The sequence below is a fragment of the Pleurodeles waltl genome, chromosome 4_1 (assembly GCF_031143425.1).
Source record: "Pleurodeles waltl isolate 20211129_DDA chromosome 4_1, aPleWal1.hap1.20221129, whole genome shotgun sequence".
NCBI lineage: Eukaryota > Metazoa > Chordata > Amphibia > Caudata > Salamandridae > Pleurodeles > Pleurodeles waltl.
Window position 1 is genome coordinate 410,963,635 of NC_090442.1, and position 25,976 is coordinate 410,989,610.

The window sequence follows — 25,976 nt, forward strand, 5'->3', positions numbered from 1 at the left end:
TGCAAAGCGTCAATCGATGTGCAACACATTGTGGAGTGCCTTATTGGTACCTTGTGATCTATTGGAACTGGAAACAATGTTTTGCTGAAATCTGCCAATGACGCAGGAATTGGGAGAGTATGTGCACAAAAAACATGCACTTCCATGTTGCAACATAATTCCAGTGGTCTTGTCTGGCTTGCAGGCACTCAGAAGCAGCTTTTGCAGCATAAGGTGTTATAGAATGCTGATCAATGTATGCTACACGCTGTCCCACTGGGGTAGTTTATGGAAAGATCATTTTAAGCCGTAAAATATACAGGCAAATTGTGGGGGTTACAAGCAGAAAACGTGGAAGTTACGTGGCTCTGTGGCTGAATCGACGTGGGCTGCATTTATGTACCCCAGACAACAAAAAAGTTGCTTAACTCCTTTCCCTTACAGGGATGCTTTCTCGGAGCATGCACAGCATACGCTGCGATTTGCTCGGACCGCTCTACTCCCTACGCAGCGCATCTGGTCTGGTTAATGCAAGCAATCGGTGGAGCAAGATAACCCCCTTTTTAATCTACAATTCGTTGTCTCAAAAAAAAAAGAAAAAAAAAAAGTATCTCAACTAGCACCAAAGAACAAGGCAATGGCAAAATGTTCTATCTGGTGAACTGGCTTGGCTCCCTGTCACGCATGCTTGACCGCAATGTTGCATCATAGGTAACTAGTCATGGATGCTTTTGGAAGGAACTTTTGTTGACCATGGGATGCATCACTGTGTAAAAAGGCTTACGTACGAACGTATTAAGTGCCTCAGCCATTGAATGGAGGGTGGGCACGGGGCTCCCGCCCCTGCCCACTTCGTTGCACCCCTATGGCAGGTGAGAAACCTAATCATTTGGAATTTTTAAAGTTAGAGTTTCGGTATGACCAAAGTTCGCACACACAGGCGCTTACAAAGTGGTATGTGGCGCCACAGAAGGAGACGCCGGGTTGAGCTCTTCATGTTGGTAAAATGAAACGATGTCACCTTGTTTCTTTCAGCATATCGCGCTGAATACATACTTCAGGCACATTTCATAGAGAGGCGAGATTTGAGAACGCAGTCATGACATGCGGTCATGTTTATTGAACAGGAAAAGGAAAATGGCCTTTAGCAGTTTTTTTTCTTATGCGAGTGGGAGAGTGTTAAGCAGTAGAATGTAATTATTGTGCAGTGTGTGTGATCTACAAAGAAACAGCATGATCTCTGCGTTGCATAGTATTGGGCCTTGGGCGTCATATATTGTATTGTAATGGTATTTAAAATATTGTTTGCTAACCATGATAATGAACTGAAGCGCTTTTCACTGCCACAGTGTCTGGGGATGTTCAACTTTACTTAAAAAAAAATTGCTACCTATCCATGAAAAGCTACACACCAGGTGCCTAGTCATCGCAGAGATTTTGTGGGAACAGAAATGGTGAACCCCGCATATTCATTCTAACCTGATACCTTTACATTTACTTGCCCTTATGGTGATCTCGGGGCCACGCAGCTCCTCCCATCCAATGCAAGCCTCCCCTCCTTGTCTCGCAGAGACGAGCACAGGTTGGCTCCTTCTCTCTCCCTCTCTCTCCTTGACTGCCGGACCGGCTCTCTCGTCCTGTTGGTGGAATCCCCGGCCCCCTACTCCCTAGGAGGCCTGAGCCAGCCATGATCTCTGTTGCGTCAGCAACATTCTGCTGAGTCCACGGCGAGCAGCTCATTTGTCCTAAAGGAAGAACAATGTTCGGGCTGTGGTTTTCCTGTGTTGGGGGCCCTTTTCATTTCTATGGGTGGCTGCAAACAAGGCACTTGGGAGCAGCCGATGTCCCCTGTCTGCTAGTTGGCGGTATAATCGGCCAGTGCTGCAATAACAAAAGCCAATTTTGCTTTGCCTATGCTTCACTTCCGTACAAGATACTCATGCTTGTTTCTTCTGTTTCAGTAGCAGGACGTGTTATGGGTGCTCAGTCACTCCTTTGTCCGGCAGGCAACTGTGGGTCACTCATTAAGTGGAGGGCCTGGTTTCTTAATTAATGCTCTGTGTTAAGCACAGACATGGCAGGTGGAAATGTAGGAATAGCTTTAGCTTCACAAGGGCATTGATGCAGCTTACAGTTCTGAAGTTATTTTCACACCCTGCATCGGGCCGTTTGGACCAGGGTGCTGCTTTTCAGAGTAGCATACGGAGCTGTCTGCATTAATCTCACACAGACAGCAGAGTCCCTGTCACCTGGCTCCTGTGCTGCAGGTGCTGTTTTTAGCACCATGTTAGCCTGTTACCTTGGCCTCCCCTCTCACTTCTTGCTGCCTCACACTATTGAATCCAACCACCCCAACCGAAACAAACAACTTGGCACTAGTATGAAGAGCTAATCTGTGAGTGATTCAGGTGTGTTAGTTCCAGAGATGTATGTGTGCAGAGGCGAGGCCAATTTAAACTTTGATGTAATTAACCAGGGACTAGACCCTTAACACAAAGGTAGCTCCCCGCTGCCTCATTTTATTCATCAGCAGCAAGGGCGCCAAATGTCTTTCCACCCAGGCGTCTACCTTGCCAAAGGCAGACTCTTCCCTGCATACACAGAAATGGTGCCTTATGCTTCCAGTCTTTTATTTTGCTCACCACACACTGTTCTGGGCGTTTTACATCATGTTATGTCCCCCCAATGGTTTGGACTTTATCTAGGCTCCACCACCAGAAAGTGCAGTGGGGTAGTATCTTACCTGTGGCTGGTTTTTAAGTCTTTCTTAGCGCTCCGAGGCACTTGGCGACGCGGTGTCACTGTCTTCTCCTGACTGCTGCGCCTAAAGTCACCATGTGTGCCTTTTGTAAACCTACGGTCTCCTTTGGGGGTCACATACTTGCAGCCAAGGTCACTGCCAGCAATGAGTGGTTGGGCTGAAGAGAGGTGGATTCAGCTCAGAATCCCCACAGGGCTAGTAATAGTTTGAATCTGAATTGTTGATTAAAAATGTTAATAGTGCTAATGCAATGACACCATTGTATTATGAATATTGTGTGGTAGCTGGGAAAATCCAGCTCAATTTAAGATGTTATTTTGCCCCTTTATCGCTCTCACTTTGGCCATCATTTATATAGAAGAGGAAATGCTGTTGACCTCGAAGGTATGGGACTGTAATTGAATCACATTTTATCCTCTTATCCATAATGTGTGATCCTGTGCAAATTTCATTTCGCCATTCCTGAGTAATCCCTTTTCGCTAGGGGAACCCACAGGATATCTAGCACTTCAGCCCTGCAAGGACTATGGCAATCCCTACTACATTATCATGTACGTGCAGTGCTTAAACAACAGTGGCAACCAAGTGCATTCATTTTTACCATGTTATAAGCATGCTTAGCCAAAACAGGCTGTTTCTAACCAAGTGGGTCAAAAGCTTAAAGTGTGATTGGAACAAGTTGGGGTATAAATTGGGGCGAAGGATAGGGCAATGATGGCGGTAGAAGTAAGGTAGCAAACACTTGGCAAAAAATAATTATTGTGTTTCTTTACTGCTGTGTAATGTTTGCTTAATTGTATGTCTTGTTTCTTCCCTGCCTTCGAGAGCTCTAAGTTTTCCCTAGGGCTCGGAGATACTAAATTCTTCCTCTGAAAATGCCAACCAAGCGGTTTGACGGCGTTATAAATACCCAATGAACAAATTATGAATATATTGAAAACTCTAAAGTACTTGCATCCATATACCGGGCAGATTTGAAATATTTGGATTGAATAGGTACAACTGCAAAAACAAATGTGAAATAACTTTTGTGACTGTCAGGTAAGGTGGTCTGGCCAAGATGGATGATTGAATGTTTTAATGAGCAAGTGAAGGGAGTGGCAAGAAGATATTGATTGAATTCAAAATCAAGGATACTGATTTGGACAGGCGGACGGGGCGGATTAATAAGGCAAGTTCCTTTCAGCTCTACCACTTCATGCATGAAGACTGTTCAAATGCTGGGACCTATTTTGGAATCATCAATCACAAAGGGAGGGAAGAAGATAGCACCATTGCATATCTTTCAAAAGAAGTCAAATAACACAAAAAGATGCAATGGACTATTTTAGGCCAAACAATCTGCATACGTTTTGTATGCCCCTTTTTGGGCATACAAATGCTTATGGATCCACATGGGTATGCTGTTTATATTGTATAAAGAAGCCTCACCTGCATTTTGTGGCATGCTTTATCCTTGGCGACCTCATCCCACCATGGTAAGATGGTACAACCAGGGCGTACTCAGTGGAGGGAGTTCTTGATAGATACGCTAGATAAACAGGAGAGCCAGATGAGTTCAATTAAGAATACCATGAGGTAAACCTAACACGATCCCTTTTATTAGTGGGCACCTCATGTGTATTAAAAAATCAGATGAGTGGGGTGGGGTGCTGCCCTGGGATTTAATGACCTGTGCATCGTGTCAAGCCAACATATTTCGTCCCGCTGTAGTGCCAGTAATGACTATGGGCATTCATCATGGCGTAAGGATCTCTATTCTTGTAGCATAATAGAGCAAGCGCACAATGGTCATAAAGGAAATTCCTACCTTGACAAGGGGCATAAGCAAAGGTTAGTAAAATAGAGAGAAAAATGGAGAAAACAACATTCTCCATATGTAATCAACCAAATAAAATGACAAGCATGAAAGTCCTGTAAAACCTTGCTTTGTGGGTATCCATCACTTCAAGTTGAGCAAAACGATGCTTATGTGACACTGCACTGCACACAAAGGAAATGATGCGACACACTTGTTTAGTGACAAAGGTGATAATGCACAGTTCCTAACTAGTGCTTGCCCTAATGATGGGATAAACATATTTCTGGGTCTGGTTGGAGGTACCTTGTGTAGTGTCGCACTACATTTATAGTGGTTTTTGGAACAAGGAAAGAGCTAGAGATAGGGCATTTTATCGTATCATATCAGTAGTATTTGATACTGGTGAAGTCTCCAGGAGTCATATAAAACTAATTCTTAAAGGCAAAAAAAGAGTCATTCGATGGTCCATAGATATTCCATTCTGTGGGACAGGGACAAACATAAAATTTTAAAGACCAGTTCAATCAGTGATTGCCATGGAACAAGGGATCGTACCATAATGCCAATAGCATGCAATCACACATAGCCACAGGCAAGGCCCCTTGTTGTCAAGGCATGAAACACATGTAATCTTCTGCAGTCATACTCAAACCCTTTCTATATTGTGCACGGGTCATCAGACTCTTGACGTTAATGAGGAGCATACAAAGGAAACCTCTGAGTGTTGTCTTTCAGGAAGATATATTGCTTATTTTGTCACTTGCTTCAAGACACACAACATGCCACACACATCAGTTATAGATCAATACTTATTAGCCGTAAGCATCGAGGAATACGAGATGATCACCAAATATTCTAACCAAAGAGAAAATAAAATAAATTATTGATGCCAACATGTGATTTTTTTTTTTTTAACCATTTTCTTCATCAAGAGGTGTACCGTCTTGTGAGCCTACTTGTCCTCCATGCACCAACCATTTCAGGTACTCTGTGGTTCACGCCAGCCGTTAAATCATCTTGAGAGAGTGTCTAATGCAGATAACATGTTATCAAGAACGTGCTCGTTCGGCAGCCCATGGCATGCAAGGACTTGTAGTGGTTTATTATCCACAGCTGCTTCTGAAGGAGTGTGTGGATCTTATGATCCAAAAAATCTCAATATAAGTAATACAGGTAGAGAAAAAAGAAAAAGCCAATATGTTAAGAATTCTGGGATCTGATATGCCAAGCGTACATTAGTGTAATGCAGTGTTCCTGACCGCTATCCTAAATTCCCAGGTGTTGTGTGGGCAGTCAGGTGTCTCGTGCATCTAAATGACAGAATATTGCCATATACCAATTGCCGAGTTGTATGTGGCCATATCTGATGCTTAGAATTGTTAATAATATAATATGATACACTGTTCCAAAACTAATGGGAAGGAAAGAAAAGGAGTCCTAATGATCAGGAGCAAAAGTCCTCACACACCACATTTGGTGTCATGCTTCATCATCGGACAGCTCCTCGTCAGACCGGTGCTACAATGTCTGACGGGCACCCCCCCGAGGGGGGGCTCTTTGCCGGAGATCTTTTGTTAACGATGATGCCGCAGAGCCAAATATGGGTCCGAAAGAGGAAGAAAAAAACACAAGAATAAAGAGTAAAATTGGCTCAAGACCCTCACTAAATATTTTATTCCTTGCTGTTGGGAAATGGCCAAGATTAAAAAAGTGACAAGGGAGTGAAACTAGAGATAATGCTCACTCACACAAAAACAATCAAAATAGAGGAAGACGGTAATTATCCGATATTCCTCAATATGTGGTCTTTTTTTAATTATTAATAGCCTTGTCCAAAACCAGACCATGTTATGTCATCATGCAAGTAAACTAGATTATATATTAATCATCTATTCTTCTTGCTGTTCAAGTAAGACCTTGGATATCAACATTCCGCCCTCTGATGTCAGTGCGCAGTCTGTTAATCCAGGTTTGCTCACACCACGGAAGTAGTAAGGTCATGTCTTTTTTCAGAGGTCTTAGTTTTTCAATGGTGTACCATAGTAGATCGTTTTCAGTATGCCCAGAGTCCAGTTAATGGTTTGTCAATTTTGTTGTCTCTCGTCTACACCTAATCGTACTGTGGTGCTCATTAGTTCTGATACGTGCATTCCTTGTCATACCAATAGACATAAGATTACAGGGGCATGTAATGATGTAAATGACATTTTTAGAGATGCAATTCGTAAATTTCATCAAATTCTATGGAGTTTGTAGGCCTAAGTCTAGCCCAGATGCTTAACATGTGAAGCAGCACACATTACACATAAAGTATGCGACCACTGGTAAGAACAATAGAGTGGGCTGTTTTTCTGCTTTCATATTTCCTTGGGCATGTGTGTGCTAGGGTGACCTTCAGCTTATAAATCAAATTTTCAAATGAAAGATCTTCTGATGTGAGAATGTGCTAATATTTATTTACAATTCTTTTGAGGGTATTTGCGTTAGGACTGAATGTAGTCACATAGATTAGCCTGTTAGTTTCAGGCTTGTCATGAGTTTCTAGAAGTTGATCTCAAGGCCCTTTTACTCACCTTTTTGATCAGATGTGGGGGGTAGTCTTTTCAAGGAGTTTCTTTTTGATTTTAGTTAGATATGTTTTATAGTGAACCACTTGCATACACTTTTATCACAGACGTTTGATTTGTCTAACAGGGAAATGTTCTCTCAGCGAACTGGTGTGGAAGCTGTCAAAGCGGAACAAGTTGTTTCTGTCTGTAAGTTTGTAGTGTACGTCAGTCTTCAAAGAACCACTTTCTGCATAGATCCGTAGGTCTAAGAACTACAACTCCTTATTGTCCATGGTGATGCTAAATTTAAGGAAAGAATTTAACTGTTCTGTAAAAGAAATGGCCTCCTCCATTGTTCCTTTGCAGATCAGAAAAACATAATTTATATATAGTTTCTAAATTTTATGTGATTCTTAAAAAGACTTCTGATATTATACATGTATTTGTTTTCAAATGTGTGTACATGTAAGCATGTCTAATTTGGGGCAAAGGTGCTATCCATAGTTGTTCCATGTACCTGCAGAAAAAACTCCCTTCATACACAAGTTAGGAGTGAGGGCCATACGAGATGCCCTGCATTGGCCAGCCAGGGATTTAGTTTGTCCTGTACTTCACTGCCTGACCCAGTTTTTAAGCAAATATGATATGCATGTGAGGGGGGGTTGACTTTTATTTCTCTTGACAAAATCCTGTGCACACCTTCACCTGCATATCATATTTGATATAGATTTATTGCCCGTAATGGGAGCAAAGGTCAATCCAATGACTGTCCTGATTTGGGACATTCCAAATACAAACTGCACAGCTGTTTTGTGCCCCTTCCACCAACATCATTTTCATTCCACAAAAGGTCTTGAGAATTATTGGGTGTACCCATTTCTGTTGCCAGTGGAAGTGTGTGTGTTTTTTTTTTTTTGCCACAGAGGCAGATAACTCCAACCAGGGCATTGGATCTCCAGGCTCTGTTGGAGTATTTACCCTGTGTGCCAAGAATGCCCTCCTCTCTGTTCTATTAAATTATCATTTCTGTGCTAGGACGGTTCCTCCCTGTAATAACACATGTACGAGCAGAGCTTCTGCTCAGTGCCAGAATGCAGTACCCCACAACTGCACACCACCATTGAGCTGTAACTCCATACAGTACAATATACACTCACATGCTAGATCCCCAAGTGTGCGGTTTGTGACACCAGAACATGGGTTTCCGGAAATGGCTATATTAAGGTTAGTTTAAGAATTGTGAAGTAGAGGGTAGCATCATCCTGAAAGACTAGTTTGTAGTACAGTTTTTACTGTACTTTTCCAGGACATTTTTAGGTTGCATCACTTTCATTGAAAGCGTAGATGAAGGGCCAGATGTATGACATTTCCTTTTGCTCACAATTTTTGAGTCGCAAAAGGAAATGTACTAATGTGTCACAGACACATTTAGCGATTCCCAGTGGGGTTGTAATTGACCTGCCTCATTAATATTCATGAGGCAGGTCACAATTTGCGACCCATTGGGAATGGGCAATAACACATGGATGGTGTCCTTTGGGGAAAGCAGACCACCATGTCTGTGTTTGCTTTTAAATAAAGCAACCTGCTTTTTTTGTTGTTGTTTTTAATGCATCCTATTTTCCTTAAAGGAAAACAGGATGCGTTTCGAAAAAGAAAAATGAAGTTCGTTTATTAGGTTTTGCCTGCAGGGCGATCGTGCTGTGCTTGTACAAGCTATTGTATTTAATATAAATCTTAAAAGGGGCTTACATCCCGCCCCCTTGCTTTCCTTCCTTTTAACTGGTTCCTGTGCTTAGCACTTACGTTACCTCTATTTCTATTGGCTGCAGCACTAATTCCTGCATTTGCCAATGCTTGTTCCTAGTGTGTTTGATCTTATCGGTGTCCCGAGGCCAAGTACTGTATTCATGAGCTTTGGTTTCTGAACTTCTTTTCTTAATTGATTTCCTCCTTGTACCGCAAACCCCAAAGAAGATATCCGAGCGCTTCACAGGCAACAAGAGATTAACCCCTTCGCTGCCAGGCCTTTTCCCCCTCCTGTGCCAGGCCTTTTTTTGCCTATTTGGGGCAGTTCGCGCTTAGGCCCTCATAACATTTTGTCCACATAAGCTAACCAAGCCAAATTTGCTTCCTTTTTTTCCAACATCCTAGGGATTCTAGAGGTACCCAGACTTTGTGGGTTCCCTTGAAGGAGGCCAAGAAATTGGCCAAAATACAGTGAAAATTTCGTTTTTTTCAAAAAAATTGGAAAAAGTGGCTGAAAATGGCATCAACAAAGGGTTTGCAGTGCTAAACTCAGCAGCTTCCTAGCTTTCAGGAACAGGCAGACTTGAATCAGAAAACCCAATTTTTCAACACAATTTTGGCATTTTACTGGGGCATACCCAATTTTTGCAATATTTTGTGCTTTCAGCCTCCTTCCAGTCAGTGACAGGAATGGGCATGAAACCAATGCTGGATCCCAGAAACCTAACCATTTCTGAAAAGTAGACAAAATTCTGAATTCAGCAAGAGGTCATTTGTGTAGATCCTATAAGGGTTTCCTACAGAAAATAACAGCTGAAAAAGAAAAATATTGAAATTGAGGTGAAAAAAACATAAATTTTTCTCTACGTTTTACTCTGTAACTTTTCCCTGCAATGTCAGATTATGGAAAGCAATATACTGTTACGTCTGCTGGACTCCTCTGGTTGCGGGGATATATAGGGCTTGTAGGTTCATCAAGAACCCGAGGAACCCAGAGCCAATAAATGAGCTGCACCCTGCAGTGCGTTTTCATTCTATACCGGGTATACAGCAATTCATTTGCTGAAATATAAAGAGTAAAAAATTGCTATCAAGAAAACCTTTGCATTTCCAAAAAGGGCACAAGATAAGGTGCTGAGGAGCAGTGGTTATTTGCACATCTCTGAATTCCGGGGTGACCATACTAGCATGTGAATTATAGGGAATTTCTCAAATAGATGTCTTTTTTACACACTCTCCTATATTTGGAAGGAAAAAATGTAGAGAAAGACAAGGGGCAATAGCACTTGTTTTGCTAATCTATGTTCCCCCAAGTCTCCCGATAAAAATGATACCTCACTTGTGTGGGTAGGCCTAGCGCCCGCGACAGGAAACGCCCCAAAATGCAACGTGGACACATCCCATTTTTTTTTAAAGAAAACATAGGTGTTTTTTGCGATGTGCCTACCTGCAGATTTTGGCCTCTAGCTCAGCCGGCACCTAGGGAAACCTACCAAACCTGTGCATTTCTGAAAACTAGAGACCTAGGGGAATCCAAGATGGGGTGACTTGCGGGGCTCGGACCAGGTTCTGTTACCCAGAATCCTTTGCAAACCTCAAAATTTGGCTAAAAAAACACATGTTCCTCACATTTCTGTGGCAGAAAGTTCTGGAATCTGAGAGGAGCCACAAATTTCCTTCCACCCAGCGTTCCCCCAAGTCTCCCGATAAAAATGATACCTCACTTGCGTGGGTAGGCCTAGGGCCCGCGACAGGAAACACCCCAAAGCGCAACGTGGACACATCCAAAATTTTGGAAGAAAACAGAGGTGTTTTTTGCGAAGTGCCTACCTGTAGATTTTGGCCTCTAGCTCAGCCGGCACCTAGGGAAACCTACCAAACCTGTGCATTTCTGAAAACTAGAGACCTAGGGGAATCCAAGGAGGGGTGACTTGCGGGGCTCGGACCAGGTTCTGTTACCCAGAATCCTTTGCAAACCTCAAAATTTGGCTAAAAAAACACATGTTCCTCACATTTCTGTGGCAGAAAGTTCTGGAATCTGAGAGGAGCCACAAATTTCCTTCCACCCAGCGTTCCCCCAAGTCTCCCGATAAAAATGATACCTCACTTGTGTGGGTAGGCTTAGCGCCCACGAAAGGAAATGGCCCAAAACACAACGTGGACAGAACATATCTTTTCACAGAAAACAGAGGTGTTTTTTGCAAAGTGCCTACCTGTGGAGTTTGGCCTCTAGCTCAGCCGGCCCCGGGAGGGGGGGGAGGGCAGAAATGCCCTAAAATAAATTTGACCCCCCAAACCCCCCCTGCCCCTGCCCAGGAACAACCCCTGCCTACGGGGTCGCTCCCCCTGCATGACATTGGCACCAAAAAACAAATCCCAGGTGCCTAGTGGTTTCTGCCCCCTTGGGGGCAGATTGACCTAAAATCGGCCAATCTGCCCCCGGGGGGGGGGGGGGGCAGAAATGGCCTAAATACAATTTGCCCCCCAAGGGGAGCGACCCTTGCCTGATGGGTCGCTCCCCATCTCTAAAAAAACAAACAAACAAAAAAAAAAAATTGGCCCTGGCACCTAGAGGTTTCTGCCCCCCCCCCCCGAGGGGAGGAAATGGCCTAAAATAAATTTGCCCCCCCAACCCACCCACCCCCACCCCCCCGGGAGCGACCCTTGCCTACGGGGTCGCTCCCCCTGCGTGACATTGGCGCCAAAAAACAAATCCCCGGTGCCTAGTGGTTTCTGCCCCCTTGGGGGCAGATTGACCTAAAATCGGCCAATCTGCCAGGGGGGCAGAAATGGTCTAAATACAATTTGCCCCCCAGGGGAGCGACCCTTGCCTGATGGGTCGCTCCCCATCTCTAAAAAAAGAAACAACAAAAAAAAAAAAACACAAAAAAAAAATTGCCCTGGCGCCTAGAGGGCCTAATAAGGCCGATCTGCCCCCAGGGGGGGCAGAAAAGGCCTTCTCAAAAAAATGCCCCCCCTGGGAGCGACCCTTGCCCAAGGGGTCGCTCCCTTTTGTCAGTTTCAATAAAAAAAAATCCCTGGTGTCTAGTGGGGTGCAAGCAATCCGGCTTTTGAAACCCTCGGAGGGACTTAAAAGGGAAGGAAATACTTTTCCTTCCCTTTGAAGCCCCTCCGGGCCTCCCAAGTGATTGAAAAAGAAATGCTTTTCAATCGCGCTGGAAGCAGAGCTTCCAGCGCGACTAGGGAGGCCCTTGTGACAAATCAGCGCGCGCTCGCGCGCTGACGTCACAGGGGGGGGGTGGGGGGGGTTGGGGGGGTGGAAGGGGAAGGTCTTCCCCTTCCATCCCGACTTGGGGGGGGGGGGGGGGTGCACAGGGGAACTGTAGCCTTGGACGAGATCATCTCGTCCAAGGCACAGAACCGGTTAAGTAAACACTGGTTGTTGTGCCTCACACCAAGACTCAAACCTTGATGGCTACAGCACTCGTCAGTCCCCCTGGGGCAACGCACATCCACCAACCCTTCCACAGGGCTGAAACAGGCACCCACTCTAGTGCTTCCTTACGTTGCGAGGCCAGCACTTGTTTTAAAAAATGCCATTGTATATCTACCTCCCCTTATATTCGCACCCACCGTCCACCTGTGCTAGTCTTTCTTCTTTTCTTTCCTTTTTTCATCCTATTTACAATTCTCTGTCGTCCTATCTGCGTGCCTTCTTTTATCCACTCATACATAGCTTACTGCGCACCTTCTGGCTTTACTGTCGTTTGTGGTTTACCTTCATTCCTTCCCGTCATCTGTCTCTTCATTTAGGTGTTAGGTGTTCTCTAGTTTCCTCTGACCTTCTGCATTGCAGGACACTGTGTTCAACCTTGTCTCCTAACTCTGCCTCTTACAGCTGACCTCCTCCATTACAAATGTCTTGTGCCCCCATGAGTGCGTACAGATGATGGACTGAACAATGCAAACATTCACCCCCAGTCACACAGATCTGGGTTTAATCCATAATTTCTTTATTTTTTTTTGGGCTCCCCACCCTAGGTTTAACCCAGCCATATACAAATCAGTCTTGACCCTGTTCCCCATGGGAACAGTCCAGCCTGAAGTACCAACCAGATCTTCCCTGGACCCCAAAACAAGCATCCTAGGACCGGTTTCAGGCTACCACCCTTCATCAGCCAGGCTAGCTTGAATCCAGTGGTGCAGTGAGCACGGGACCCACATCTGGGCATACCCTTCCCACTTAGGGCGACAAATTAAAAAAGAACAGATGATGGATGGAATGCTTTTTTTGGACTGCATTCCTTTCGCAAAACAATCTTATATCCCCCCCGCTACTCACTAGTAGGAAGGGATGCCCTTGGCACGCCCCTTCCTAATAGCAACTCGCAAACTTAAATTTTTCTAGTCGGTAATGGGTTACCGACTCACAAAATGGGGTTTGTACATGCCAGAGGCTGTTTTAGCAGTCGCAAAATGGACGAATCTCCATCGTACAATAGTCATACATCTGGCCCTAGGTAAGGAAGTTGTACTTGATATCGTTGAGGCTTTGTTTACTTAATTTTTGGTATGTGTATCAAAAATTAAATGTAAACAATGCACCAAGGGTTAGCCTGGTTTTAATAGAATTTTGATGAGTAGAAACATTTTTACATAGTAATAAAATAATGTAGTTTTCATATTCTATATTGTGTCCAAAAACTGTATGAAAATGTATTCAAGTCTTACTTTCTGTTAGCAAAGTTATGTGATGTGTTTATCTTTTTTCTCTTTTATATAGCGCGAAGTCCACCCAAAGGTATTGGTGTGTTTCACATGAGCACCAGTTGCAGTGCACAAGGTCACATTCATATTTTTTTTTTTTAATGTGTGGGCACCGTAGATTAAGTGATTTGCCCAGAATCACATGATGTTAAGCTGATATACAGGCTCAAACTTGATTCCCCAGTTCCAAAAACGGTAACGCCACATTTGCTTCTGAAGTACTGTGGCCCTTAGCTGTGCAATGCATGTCTTTACCGATTATTTCAGCTAAAGCACAGCGCCTGGCCTGCAGAGATAGTGAGGCATTTCTGAGTGCCCCGCTCCTGCAGATAAGTGTTAAATGTTACAGCGCAGGTTTATGTAAAGGTTAGCTGATGGACGGGGTTGGGGAGGAGGTGAAAGTCAGTATTGTATAGGCAGGCAAAGTTTCTCTGAGGAAGAAAGCACAAAGGAGCTGTAATGCATATTGTGCTACGTGCACACCTGCCTTAGTCCCTAGGATGAGGTCCACTGCTTTACTTCAGGTGCCACACAGTTGTATCTTTGCACCAGAGGTCGAAGTAGGCACGATCTGAGGTGCTCGACGTGACAATACTTTTCTACTTTAGCAATAACAGTTTCCTTACTTTTAATTAGAACATTGGAATGCTGGCAGCTCCATTGAAAACAATGGAGTGCTCAGGGCTTTTACTGGCCAGCAAAAGCCGGGAGCGCCAACATTCCAATGGTCTCTTTGTTCACAGCAAGAGCTGTGAACAAAGCCTCACAGAGCCCGAGGGGAGTTTAATCCCCTCGGGCTTCGTGAGGAATTTGTTTTATTTAATAGAACATTCTGCCCTGAGTGGCAGAATGTTCTAATAGCCTTAGAACCCGCCGCAGCGGGCTCTACCAGCCATTAACGGCCCTCTCGGCCTTCGGCTCAGGCCTTTAACACGGGAGTGGGCCTTTAATGGCAGGTAGAGCCCGCTACGGCGGGTTCTAAGGCTATATTAAAAGACAACAGTCCTGGAACGGTTAATTCTGATAGTTGAGATGCTGCAGCTGAAATCGATGGAATGGAGCCAGCGCTGTGAAGCAAAGGGAGGGACAGACCACCAAGCAAAGAAGCCTTCGACCCAAAGTGCCTGGTGCCTGAAAGATGTAAATGTGTGCAAATTTGTTGATCTGCAAATGTAAAAGCAGCTTGGAAGCCAATATGGGCTTTAACTGATGGACTCAATTGACAAACGTGTATTCTTTTTGAGAGGTATTTCAAGGATGTTACCAATTGAGCTGTGGAGTTAGTGCTTTTAATGGGCAGTTATAAAAAATGGTTGCACTATGTGAAGCTTGTGCTTTATTAAAAAAACAAATCTATTTTGGAAGCACTTTTTCTAAACCCAAATCGTTTTGTATTTTATATGTAGATACCTAAAGGTGAAATCAAAAATATAATTAGAGTATTTTGAGGGCTGTGTTTTTAAAAAAAAAATTTGCCCACGCCTTTGACCCGCCCCCACACTCACTGACCCTGTCTCATTGCTCTCAATAACACAGTTCCCCTACTTTTTTATTGCAATTCAACCGTTGCTATGCACCACACATGAACTGTCCCCCATGTGGTATTAAAAATGTAATCGAGGCAAATTGCCTCCCGCTAAATAGCTGTAAGGGTTAACATGTCTTAATACAAAGATCTGCTGATAGCCACAAATCTTGGTATGTTTTACAGCCTTTCATCATTCTGAAATAAATAGAACGAGTTCCCCTGAGTTGATTAACCCTTATTTACAGTGATAGGAAAATGCAATATGTGCAGATAGTTATCCAAAAATAAGTTTTACCTGTGCTTGAAAGAACACTGGGGTATAAGTAATGAGTAACACTGTTCCTCGGGATGTGAGACATATACACAATGAGTGAGGGTGTGGTGGTATAAAGCCAGACCTATTGGCTTTGCCAATGCTTGTTCTATGCTTTTGTGAAATTTATAAAGACTTTGTGTGTGTATGCATATATGGATTTGTGTGTGTGTGTATGTATTTTTTTTTTTTTTTTACTGCTATGTTGTGCCCGATGTCATATAGGGTACCTTAACTACTTAATTTGTCATTTGTTTCATTTTTTTTTGTTTTTGGAGCAACATATATTTTGATTCCTTAAACATATTTATTGCAGTGCTACTGTGTACTTTATTTTTTAACCGTGGAGTTGAATCCTGAACCGTTTTATTATCTTTTTTTTCATAGGGAAAAGCAGGATATGTACCTACTGGAACAAATAATGCTAAAGACAGTGCGTCGCACCCACTGTTTCTATATGTAAATGAAGAACGTCTTCACAATGTGAAAACGTTTGCAGGTAGGATCACAATCTCTAACACCAACATGTGAGGTTTATTAGTGTGTTGGAGGTGCTCATAATTTGCTGCTGGGAAGGAGTGTGTACCACATACTACGCCTGTCAGGCAGGGGCTATGTGAGACCAATAACCTTCCAACAAGGGCCTAATGAAAGCAAATCATAATTAACGAATTGTCAGAAAAATGTGAAATTAAGCTCTTTGAAAATGCTGCTGCACATATAGCACTTCTCCTGCAAATACAGAGTCTGATGATGCTGAAAGTATTTTGTTAAATATGTATTCATTGGAGTTATCTACTAAAATTATGTGCTATCCAGTCATCTCAAGACACATTGGTAGTTGCTTGACACTGTGGTATAATATTCAAATTCTAATTTTTTGTGCTGAGCTATGAGGAGTAGCAGGTGATGGGAATTCCATTGTTGGCTTGACCTCCCTTTTAATCCCTGGCACAGCCTATGGTTTAGAGTCTCCTAGCATGGAGAAAACTTTCTCGGCATATTTTGAGTAGGGGCGGCTTCTCTGCAATGGGGGAGGAGTGTTGCCCCACTGGCTTAGAGCCAGCAGGGAGGGGCGGGAATGGGCCTCCGGAGGGGGGATGAGCAATTGTGTGCACTAAGTGCCCATGTGTGTTTGGATGGCCTAAGACAGCTGTCCAAACACATATGCGTGCTTAGGTTTCCCCAGACCTGCTGTGTACACAGACTGGCTGAAGAAACTGCACAGGTCCCAGGGTAGTGTCTGAGCAGCAGTCACTGCAGCTGAAACCAATCCTGACACTGCTTATGTGCTATGGTTAGCATGTAAGCAACGCCAGGTTTTCTGGGGTGCCTCTTCTGGTTTACCAGCAAATGCTGGGACACCAGAACAGGAAAGGAGGACAAGTGAGGCAGCAGGAGAGGATGGCAGCGACAAACAGTAATTTTTAAATGTAATTTAGTCCACTGCCCCTCCCCCCCGCCCGACTCCACCCCCAGGGCTCATCATCTCCCCCGCCCACTCCGATTTCCCCCAACCTTGGCTGCTCCCCTATATCTGCGGCAGGTGCCGCCACTGGTTTTGGGTGATGAGTTATTGAACTGATCAACGTCCAGGAAATTAAATGGCTGTTTGTAATGTAGAGCAGCTTATCATATCAATCACATGCAAGGTGATGGGTGGAATGTATGCAGACAGCCCAACTACTGGCAATGACTTGTAGTAGCATTCCAAAGTATCATTTTTGACCCATAGTGCCACAGTAGACGAAATTCCACCTTATGGAAATCAGTACTGACCTTGCTCCTCATGAGAACAGTCCATCCAGACCTGTTAGATGAGGCCATCTGCAGAAGGGAACAAGTGATTGTCAGCGGTTAGAATATTTTCAACCCTTCTTTCCATCAGCTTTTGTGTGATTAAAGCAACTTATTATTTTATAGCCGATCTACTGTACTCGCTGTGAGTCCTGTTAGGTTACTTTTCTCTTTCTTTTTTAATATTGCCATGGTACACGTTTCACCTTCCAGTTATTTTCAGGTTTTGGCAGTCACATTTTCCTACATTTTTTTTTTTTTTTTTTTTTTTAACTAGTCTGCATAGTTGAAAAGTTAGTGGGGCATCACAGTTAACCTCTCCTGCATTTATGAAGTGGCAAATATAGGCAACTTGCCATCTTTCACAATCCCCATGCACTTGTAGAGTGTGGCTAAACTTATGTCACAAAATAGAGAACAAAGGTAGTGCACCACAGCCAATAATATAGAGTGTCCAATTCTTTAGTTTATAGTTGTGTATATCTTCTGTTATTCTTTTTGCTTTCCTCTTTCTTTATCCAATAATACATGTGTTCACTACAACATCCGCTGCGTTTCGTCCTCTCACATAGGACTTCTTTAGGGCTGTTATAGGAGCTTCGACTTCTATTAAGTTTTTCTCCCGCCGTAATAACGCTGCACCGTCATTGACACGTTGGCTGTTGTTGGACATTCTATATTATTGGCTGTGGTACACTACATTTGTTCTAAATTGTATTTTTTCCTTTAGTTTTAAAGGAGCACACCTTGGCAGCAGGTGTTGGTTTGGGTTCACACAAGGACAGATCTATTATTTTCTTCCTATGAATTTTTTTGGTCCGGTGCATCGTTTTGTAGCCTGCTGCTTTTCTTTTGATGAACTTATGTCACAAAATGTTAGACACGATAAGCTGATGTCTGACATCTTGCTTGTCAGCCACAAGTTACAGATTATTTACACTTTTCTAGGGAAATCTGTGTATTTTAAATACCAAATCCTCATTTTCTTCCATAGAAATAAAACCATTATCAGCATGCAAGTGAGCGCTGATGCCTATGTCTTAAATATCGATTCCCTTAGAGCAAATCATCTAACACAAAGACCAGTAAGCCATTTTGTCACTACATTTCTTATATTCTGTCTCAAAAGTTGGCATGCAAAGGACACAGCCCTTTTCATCCCTCTGAGAGTATGCTATCGCTGTCACTAAAGACCATCTCGCTCTCTCTTCTCTCCCCCCCCTTCAGCGACTCTCACAGAAAGGTTATTTTTCTTTACAGTTTTGGCTTCATACCGGATTAACTCTTTTAGGCACGTATAAGATTATGGTGTCTGCAGTCATTTTCTTGGTGAGATATTGTAATATTGCGCATCCTTGTGGCAATTCCATGCACGAGGATGCCATGTTTGTGTTTAAGGTGTACTCTTTTTTTTTGGGAGTCTAATAGTATCTGCGAGGTTGGTTGCAATGTTGAGTAAGTTGCTGGACATAACTCGCAGATGCCAGACACTCCTGGTTATGGGTGTGATCTTATAAATAAACGTCTAAGGGTACCTACATGTCTCCGGAGTCCCTCGTTACATCTTGGAGACAAGCAGAATTCATCCACACTACACACCCACCAACTATACTTTTAGTTTTCTCCTGGTCTTCTGAAGGGTCCTTGAGCTGTGCCACGTCCTGGCAGGCTTGCAGCTGGCGGGCTGCATTGTCGCAGAACATAGACCTGACCATGAGTAATTTCAAAGTGGCAAACTTGTTAATTAAGCGGCAAGCAGTGTTACTGGGCAAGGCTTAAGGCCTAAGGGTGTTACCACAGTGCGATGTACTTTTGGGCAACGTGTGCAATTTCTATCAAACTGGCCAGTGCTCAGTTTAGAATTACATCTTCACCCAAGTGACGCTTTGGTGGACATCTCAGTTTGGACACATATGTAGACCGAACATACTGTTTCAAGGAAACCTCACTGTTATGCTCACCGACCTCTTGAGTTTAACCCGAAAATCTCACAGCGGCATCAGTGCTTGTGAGTCAGTGCCTGTAGTAAAGTAGGATCTTTCAGATATGGTTGTCCTCACATTTTTCCATGTGTCAGTGTGTTTTGACTGCAGTACACTTGGCTCCTGCTAACCAGGACCCCCAGTGTCTGTGTTCTCTTCCTCTAAATTTGGTTGGTAAGTCTTGCACCCCACAGTTGGCATAATGGTGAACCCCTGTAAGTCCCTAGTATGTTACTTTGGTACCCAGGGCATTGGTGCACCAGGGAACCGCCCATGGGCTGCAGCATGTATTATGCCACCCATGGGAGCCCCTGCAAACTGTGACTACAGGCCTGCCATTGCAATCTGTGTGAAATGGTGCATACACCTTTCATCCCAGATATAAGGTTTACCTTCTATCCAGGTCACTGCACTCTGACCCTATAAGCCACCCCTAAGGTAGGCCCTTCAGCCCAAGGGCAGGGTGCATGGTTCGAAGTGTGAGAGTACCCCTTTATGAGTATAGCTACCCCTACAAACCTCCGACTCCATTTCTGGGCTTTGTAAGTGTGGGCAAGCCATTTTAAGGTAGCGGACACTGGTCAACGGAAGATGTTCAGCTACATAATGGCTTCACCGAACCTAGTCATGTCTGGTATCCAACATGTTGGAATCCTGTAACTACACCGATTCCAGTGTTAGTTGCATGACACCATGTACTGTGGGGGGTTCCTTAGAGGATCCCCCCCATGTCTGCCTGTACAGCCTTGCAGGTTCTGCATGCAAACCAGTGCTACCGCTGATCGCAGACAGTTCTGCCCTCTTGGTGCTGAGCCTAACTCTGGCAGGGGAAGGAGGAACAAAGGGTGTCCCTGAGAGGTGTTACCACCACTCCTTTTAGAAATGGGCATCTCTAGGCTAGGGTGGGGGTGTTCCTGAGGGCCACCAGACTGCTTTGAAGGGCACATTTGGTGCAAAACCGGTTTCCTCCAGTGCAGGAGCCCCTGGCTCCCGCTCTGGGGCGTAAACACATAACAGACAGGGGAGTGACCACTCCCCTGTCCATCTCCTACCTTAGGGAAATGCCCAGAACTCTGCCAGGTGGCCACTTGATTCTTCCATCTTGGAAATAGGATGAGTTAAGGCCCCTGGGAGTGTCTGACTGGTCAGTCCAGCAGAGTTGCATCCCTGACTCCCCCTGATGGGTGGGTCACTGCAGAAGTTGTCCAACCCCCTTCCTGGGTTACTTAAGGGCTGCCTTCCGGGTGGGACCCCAGATTTGTCTGCAAGATACATTGATTAGATTCTTCTACAAAATTCATCTTCAAGACTGCTTCTGCAACTTGGACATCGGATTCTGCTGCTGGACTTCCCCAGGAACCGATACAAGACTGCACCTGGTAGGAGGGCTCCTACTGCAACTTTGTCCCCAAGTATTGCAAGGACGCTGTAACGTCCGTGGCCGTGCATCTTCCAGAGTCACAAGGACTCTGACTGCATCCAGAAAGAATCTCCCTTAGAGTGAAAGAGTCACTCCCCTGCATCCACAGGCACCTCCACGTCAACGACCAGTGTGTGGATCCTGCTGTCCCACAGATTCTACAAGGCCCTGTGGTGGTTCTGTGACTCTCCAGAGGTGTGACCAGTCTTCCTTGCAACGAGGGAGATTGTGGTCCCCTTGTTGGAGTTGCTTGGATGGAACCCCTGTGCACTGCATTTGGTCGTCATTGCAAAACTTGTTGGCTCTTCAGTCCAAAGACCTCCTAGCTCCAAGAAGCCCCAGCCTCAAGCATCACACAGCTCCAAGACCGATGTCCTTCCTGCAGTGTGGCATCCATCTTTGTGCTGCTGAGGCCTCCTCGAGACTCTATGTAACTGCTGCCAGTGGGTCCTCCTGGGGTCTCCATCGATTCCTGCTGGCTCTCCTTCTTGCTGAGGGCTGGCCCTTACTTAACTGTAAAGGTTGAGTCCTTTGGACCTTACTGGTTCCCCCCCCCCCCCCATTGCAACTCTGCTTGAATCTCTATTTTTGCATTTGCCAAGGCTTGTTGGTGGTCCTGCTGGTCACTGACCACTCTGCAATTCTGCAACCGGTGTGGGACAGCACGTGTACGACTTCTGATGTCCGTTATCACCTGGACCCCACAGCTGCATCTCCACAACAACCATCCAACAGGAAAGCATCTCCAAGGGTGGGCATGGGCCTTCTGCACCCCCTGGGCATCTCTGGGTGGTCTGCATTCTGTCCCCTCTTTCCATAGGTCCTCCTCATCCACATCTGGGTTCAACCAACTTGGTCCACGGGTCACGACAGCAGCTGGACAGCCAAGGTCCCCATTGACTTCATCGGGAGGTTCTGACACAACTTCACCCATTTACATCTGGGCTCCCTGATGTATGTCCTCCTCTGGGTATCCACAGGTGGTGGCATTGTTGAACCTTTTAAAAAGGGAAATCTACGTTGTTTTTAGGTGTTGTTTAAAATCTCACATTGGCAACAATGCCATATGCCCTGCCAATGGTAGGAGATTTTCTTTATGTAAAAAGACTGGTCACTTTCAGGTGGTATGTAAGTCAGGTAAAAGATCCATTGAGTCAATTGCATGGAGGTCTCCGATTGAGTGGATGTTTATGTTGAAAAACTAAGCAATTCCATATTAGACGTTGAGTGTAATGCTGTTTTGGGTGAGAACAAAGTCGGAGGGATGTGGGGCATTGCAGTGATTGGAGTTAAGATCCCAGTCATGGCCGATTCGGGATCACCCATCACTATTTTGTCAGAAATCATGTTCCTTGACAAATGGGATAACAAAACCAAGCTTGAGCAGACAGATGTGTGAATCCTAAGGTCAATGGAGAATCGGACATAGACATGCTTGGATAGTTTATCTCCAATCTAGAGTGTTTGGATAGACATACAGTCACGAAAATATACATAGCTGTCAAGGGGCGTAAGATCATTGATTTGTAGGATTTAACAATGGGCCTGTACCTGGTGCTGGGATCTGAGAATCCCATCGTTTTAGATGACATTCCAGCTGGCTACCAAGAGGAGGACCTCCATGTGATGTGAGAGTGATGGTTCATGCTCTTTGGAGACTGAGAATCTTTTGAAGCAAATTCCAGCGGTGTTCTCTTACAAATTGGGATTATTAAAGGCTTTGAACATCAGATTTGACTCAAATCTGATGCTAAACCTGTTGTTCCCAAGGTTTGTCCTCTCCTGCTGAGTGCAAGAGATGAGCTCAATTCTGTTCTTAGGAACTTGTGTGCTGAGGGTGTTATAGCACCTTGTGACTCTTCAGAATGGGTTTCCCCTTGTGGGAGCAAGAACAAAATATGGGGAGGTAAGGCTTTGCCCTTATTTGCACTTTTGAAATAAAAACATTTTGGTTGATTGATACCTCCTCCCCAAAATACAAGGGTTGCTTGGCAAGTTGAAAGGGGACCAAATTATTTTAAATCATAATCTAGTCTAGTATGAAGTTCACCTAGCAACATCAAATATTTGGTTTCACTAATAGATTATCGGTCCAAGTGATCACACGTCTCGTGATGCTTCTAGTACTGGAAACCTTATCAAGTTTTGGGAATTAGTGTTTTATTGACGTTTCATCTAGAACAATCGTTAGACAGTGGAGCACACTTCTTGTCTCACAAGATGCACACATTTCTTGAAATTAATGTTGCTCGTCATGCAAAAGTCACTTTCTATTCACCAACCCTGAATGGTTTGGTGGAAAGGGTGAACAGAATAGTGAAAAAAGAAATTCAGCCAGCACTACCATCAGGGCAGGATGTGCAAGAATTTGTTAACAATAAGATCTGGAGTTACAACATTGCACCACGGGTATTCCTCCTTTTACTTTGTTGAGAGAAAGAAAGATGCATATGAGCTTGTTCCCTGAGTGGTTGCAGTGCAAGAGTACGTGGAAGGATGGGGAACTGGTGAATGCCTTAGTGGATGCCCGTGTGTTACAGAAAGAAAATGCCATGAAAGAAAGAGTGGATGTGGGTGACTGTTTCAACATCATGGATCTCCATATAGGCAAATGGGTGTTGATTTAAAAAAAAAAAAAAAAAAAAAAAAAACGAAGTGTAATAATTTGTTAAAATGTTCATCTCCTACCCAAGTTATTAGAGTGAGCAAGGGGTCAGGTGTTCTGGATGATAAAGGATAGTGGAACAAGAGGGGTCTAGTCCTTCTTTCTGTCATGCAGGCAGCCTCCTTGAGGAAGCTGTCTGAGAAGGAGTTGGACTGATGTGATTGGTCGGATTGGTTGCAGAGTTCGCAGGAGAAATCTTCTATTCCTTCTTCTCCAAGAATGTCTTCTTCAGGGAATGAGATAATGTGCAGCGGAGGGTGGTGTGAGTGATGCTATGATTTGTTTTTGTAATATCAGTAGAAGGACACTACATAGGCTGTGTCCAGGTTTGCTTGTTTATTTCTTGCTTATTGATATAGTGTAGATTTTAAGTCTATAGGTAGTTTATAGTTTTTGCTTGTATTTTAGGTTCTGCATACAACAATGTGTTTCCTGTAAAAGAAAAAAAGGAGGAACTGGTGTAATATTGAGCAACCTTGTGGCAAATTTCGGCGCGAGGATGCCGTATGTGCTGTGTTTCTGTTTAAGGTGCATTCTGTGTTCGAGAGTTGAATGGTATCAGTGAGGTTGGTTACAATGTTGTCAGTTGCTGGACATACCTCGCAGATGCCAGACTCTCCTGGTTGTGGGTCTTATAATGCAAATAAACGTTAAAGGGTACCTATGTGTCTCTGGAGTTCCTCATTACAGATATGATGTGATTTGTATTCTTTTGCTTCTGGGGAACCTCTAGGCTATTCACTTAACAGTAAACAGGTTTCTTTGAGGTATGTTAATTCTTGTGTCACCATTATGTATTCCACAGGTGAAAGTGGCAAAAACCTTTCCAAGCAATAACTTGCTCTAATAATAACATGACAGACAAAAAAAAATCCGACCTGTACTAGCTGAATAGATATGCGGTTTAGAGGTTAAAATATATGTATAACTATAAGATAGAACCTACTAAGAGGGCTAAGTGTGGGCACTGTGGTGCGATTGGAGCTTCTGTCCTTCATCTAGCATTGGCATGCAAAAAAGTAATGGATGACTGGCGACTGGTAGTGCCACGCATAGAGACCACCACTGGGATTGAAATACGATTGACACTGTTAGCTTACACATTCTAGTGGGTTGGAAGATGGCCACAAGAGCTCCCGTCATGCTCTGCGGCTGAGCCACAGACAGAGGGAGAGCGCGTTAGAATGAGACGTGCTTTGAGGCTTCACTGAATGGAATGCGGAAGCAGCCCCCGAGCCGACTCTGAGGCGGTTACCAGGGACGCTGAGCTAGACGCTCTCGCTGGGCCTCTGAGATGTGGAAACACGGAGGTGAAGCGAGGCGGTCTCCAGTATTCGGAGGACTCGGCAGCAGAAGCCAAGGCAGTTCCTGACTCCGGGCAGGATTGAGGATGCTGAGTCAAGGATCTTTCAGCCAAGTAGGTGCAGAACACCGATCTCCGGGGGGGGCGCAAAGTCACAAACTGAGTATTTTGGGCAGATTCACTGTGGAGGATTATCAATATAAGCAGAAGATCAAGGTTACGTGCCCCAAGGGAGGAGGGGGCCGGCGGTAAGACATTATAACTAAGATTTTCTTTCTGATCTCCACGCCTTCGGCCTCACCTCGCCCAGTACACAGAGGCTCTAAGGGATAATTCAATGAGGAAAAAAGGGGTAAAGACTGAGCTAGGAGGGAAGGGAGGGTGGGGGCAGGGAAAGGAGGGGGGGTTCTCTTTTCTCTCATTTTTTTCCTGGGGGAGTCTGTTGTACTTGAAGGAAGAGTAAGGAGGAAGGGGGGACAAAAAGTTCCTTTTTTTTTTTTTTTTTTTTTTTTTTTTTTTTGGCTATTCTGCCACCACCCCCCTGTGAATCCTGGGAGCTCTATTAAGGCACAGATTTTGAGGCTGAGTTTTTTTTGGTAAGACCTGCCAGACCCCCCCTTGATATTCAGCTAATATCTCAATATCTAATCGCACCTGAGGGGGACAGGGCAGCACCCCCCACCCCCCCTTTTTTTTTTTTTTTTTTTTTTTTTTTTTCTCTCCTTTCATCGGTGTGTTTTTGGGAAGATGCGGCGTTCTCTACACTATGCAGGCCGCTCTGCCGCCAGGGTTCCTAGAACAATATGTACCGCCAGACAGAAACGCCCCGCGCCTTCAGACAATCATTTGCACAAGGCTCCGGCTTCAGTGCCTCCCCTACCTTCCACTATAGATTCAGCCTTTAACCCTATTTCACCTTTACCTCTTAATCTACCGTCCTCAGGATCTAACTTGTCAAGCTCTCCTCTCAGCTTGGACTGCCCATCTGACAAATCAAGGGCTCTGCCAACCGATTCAGATCCTAGCCCGGGGTCATTCAAAGGCTCTCCGTTGCTCACTCAGTCGACCCCTGACTGGAACTCTGAGACTTCTTGTGATCAGACGACAGACATGAGACCTTCTTCCAGACCCCTCTATCCCTTGTTTGGGGAAGGGAAAAATCATAAGGAAGGTACCCCTGCTTCAATTGTCAACTGCACTCCTGCCCCTCAGGTAGACAGCTTTGCCTCTTTACCAGCGCACAAGTTAATCAGCAGGGGTGGGGCAGGCACAGCAGCTGAATCTTCTGCCCACATTTCTACTTCTGCTGTCTTCCGGATTTATTGGTCAAACTGGGGCTCTTTCTCAGGGGCCGAAAGATATGGCAAGCACTAGCGCTCCCCCTGAAAACTTACTTCTTCA

General features: G+C 44.5%; 1 protein-coding gene across 2 annotated transcripts in view; it reads left to right on the forward strand.

Annotated features, from left to right (window-relative positions):
- LOC138287800 (poly(U)-specific endoribonuclease-A-like) overlaps nt 1-25,976 on the forward strand; it is a 349,705-nt gene that overhangs the window by 172,109 nt on the left and 151,620 nt on the right. For both annotated transcript variants that reach the window (XM_069228645.1, XM_069228646.1), the window contains one exon: nt 15,796-15,907. In XM_069228645.1, the coding sequence (XP_069084746.1) occupies nt 15,796-15,907 (112 nt within the window). The remainder of the gene's footprint in view (nt 1-15,795; nt 15,908-25,976) is intronic.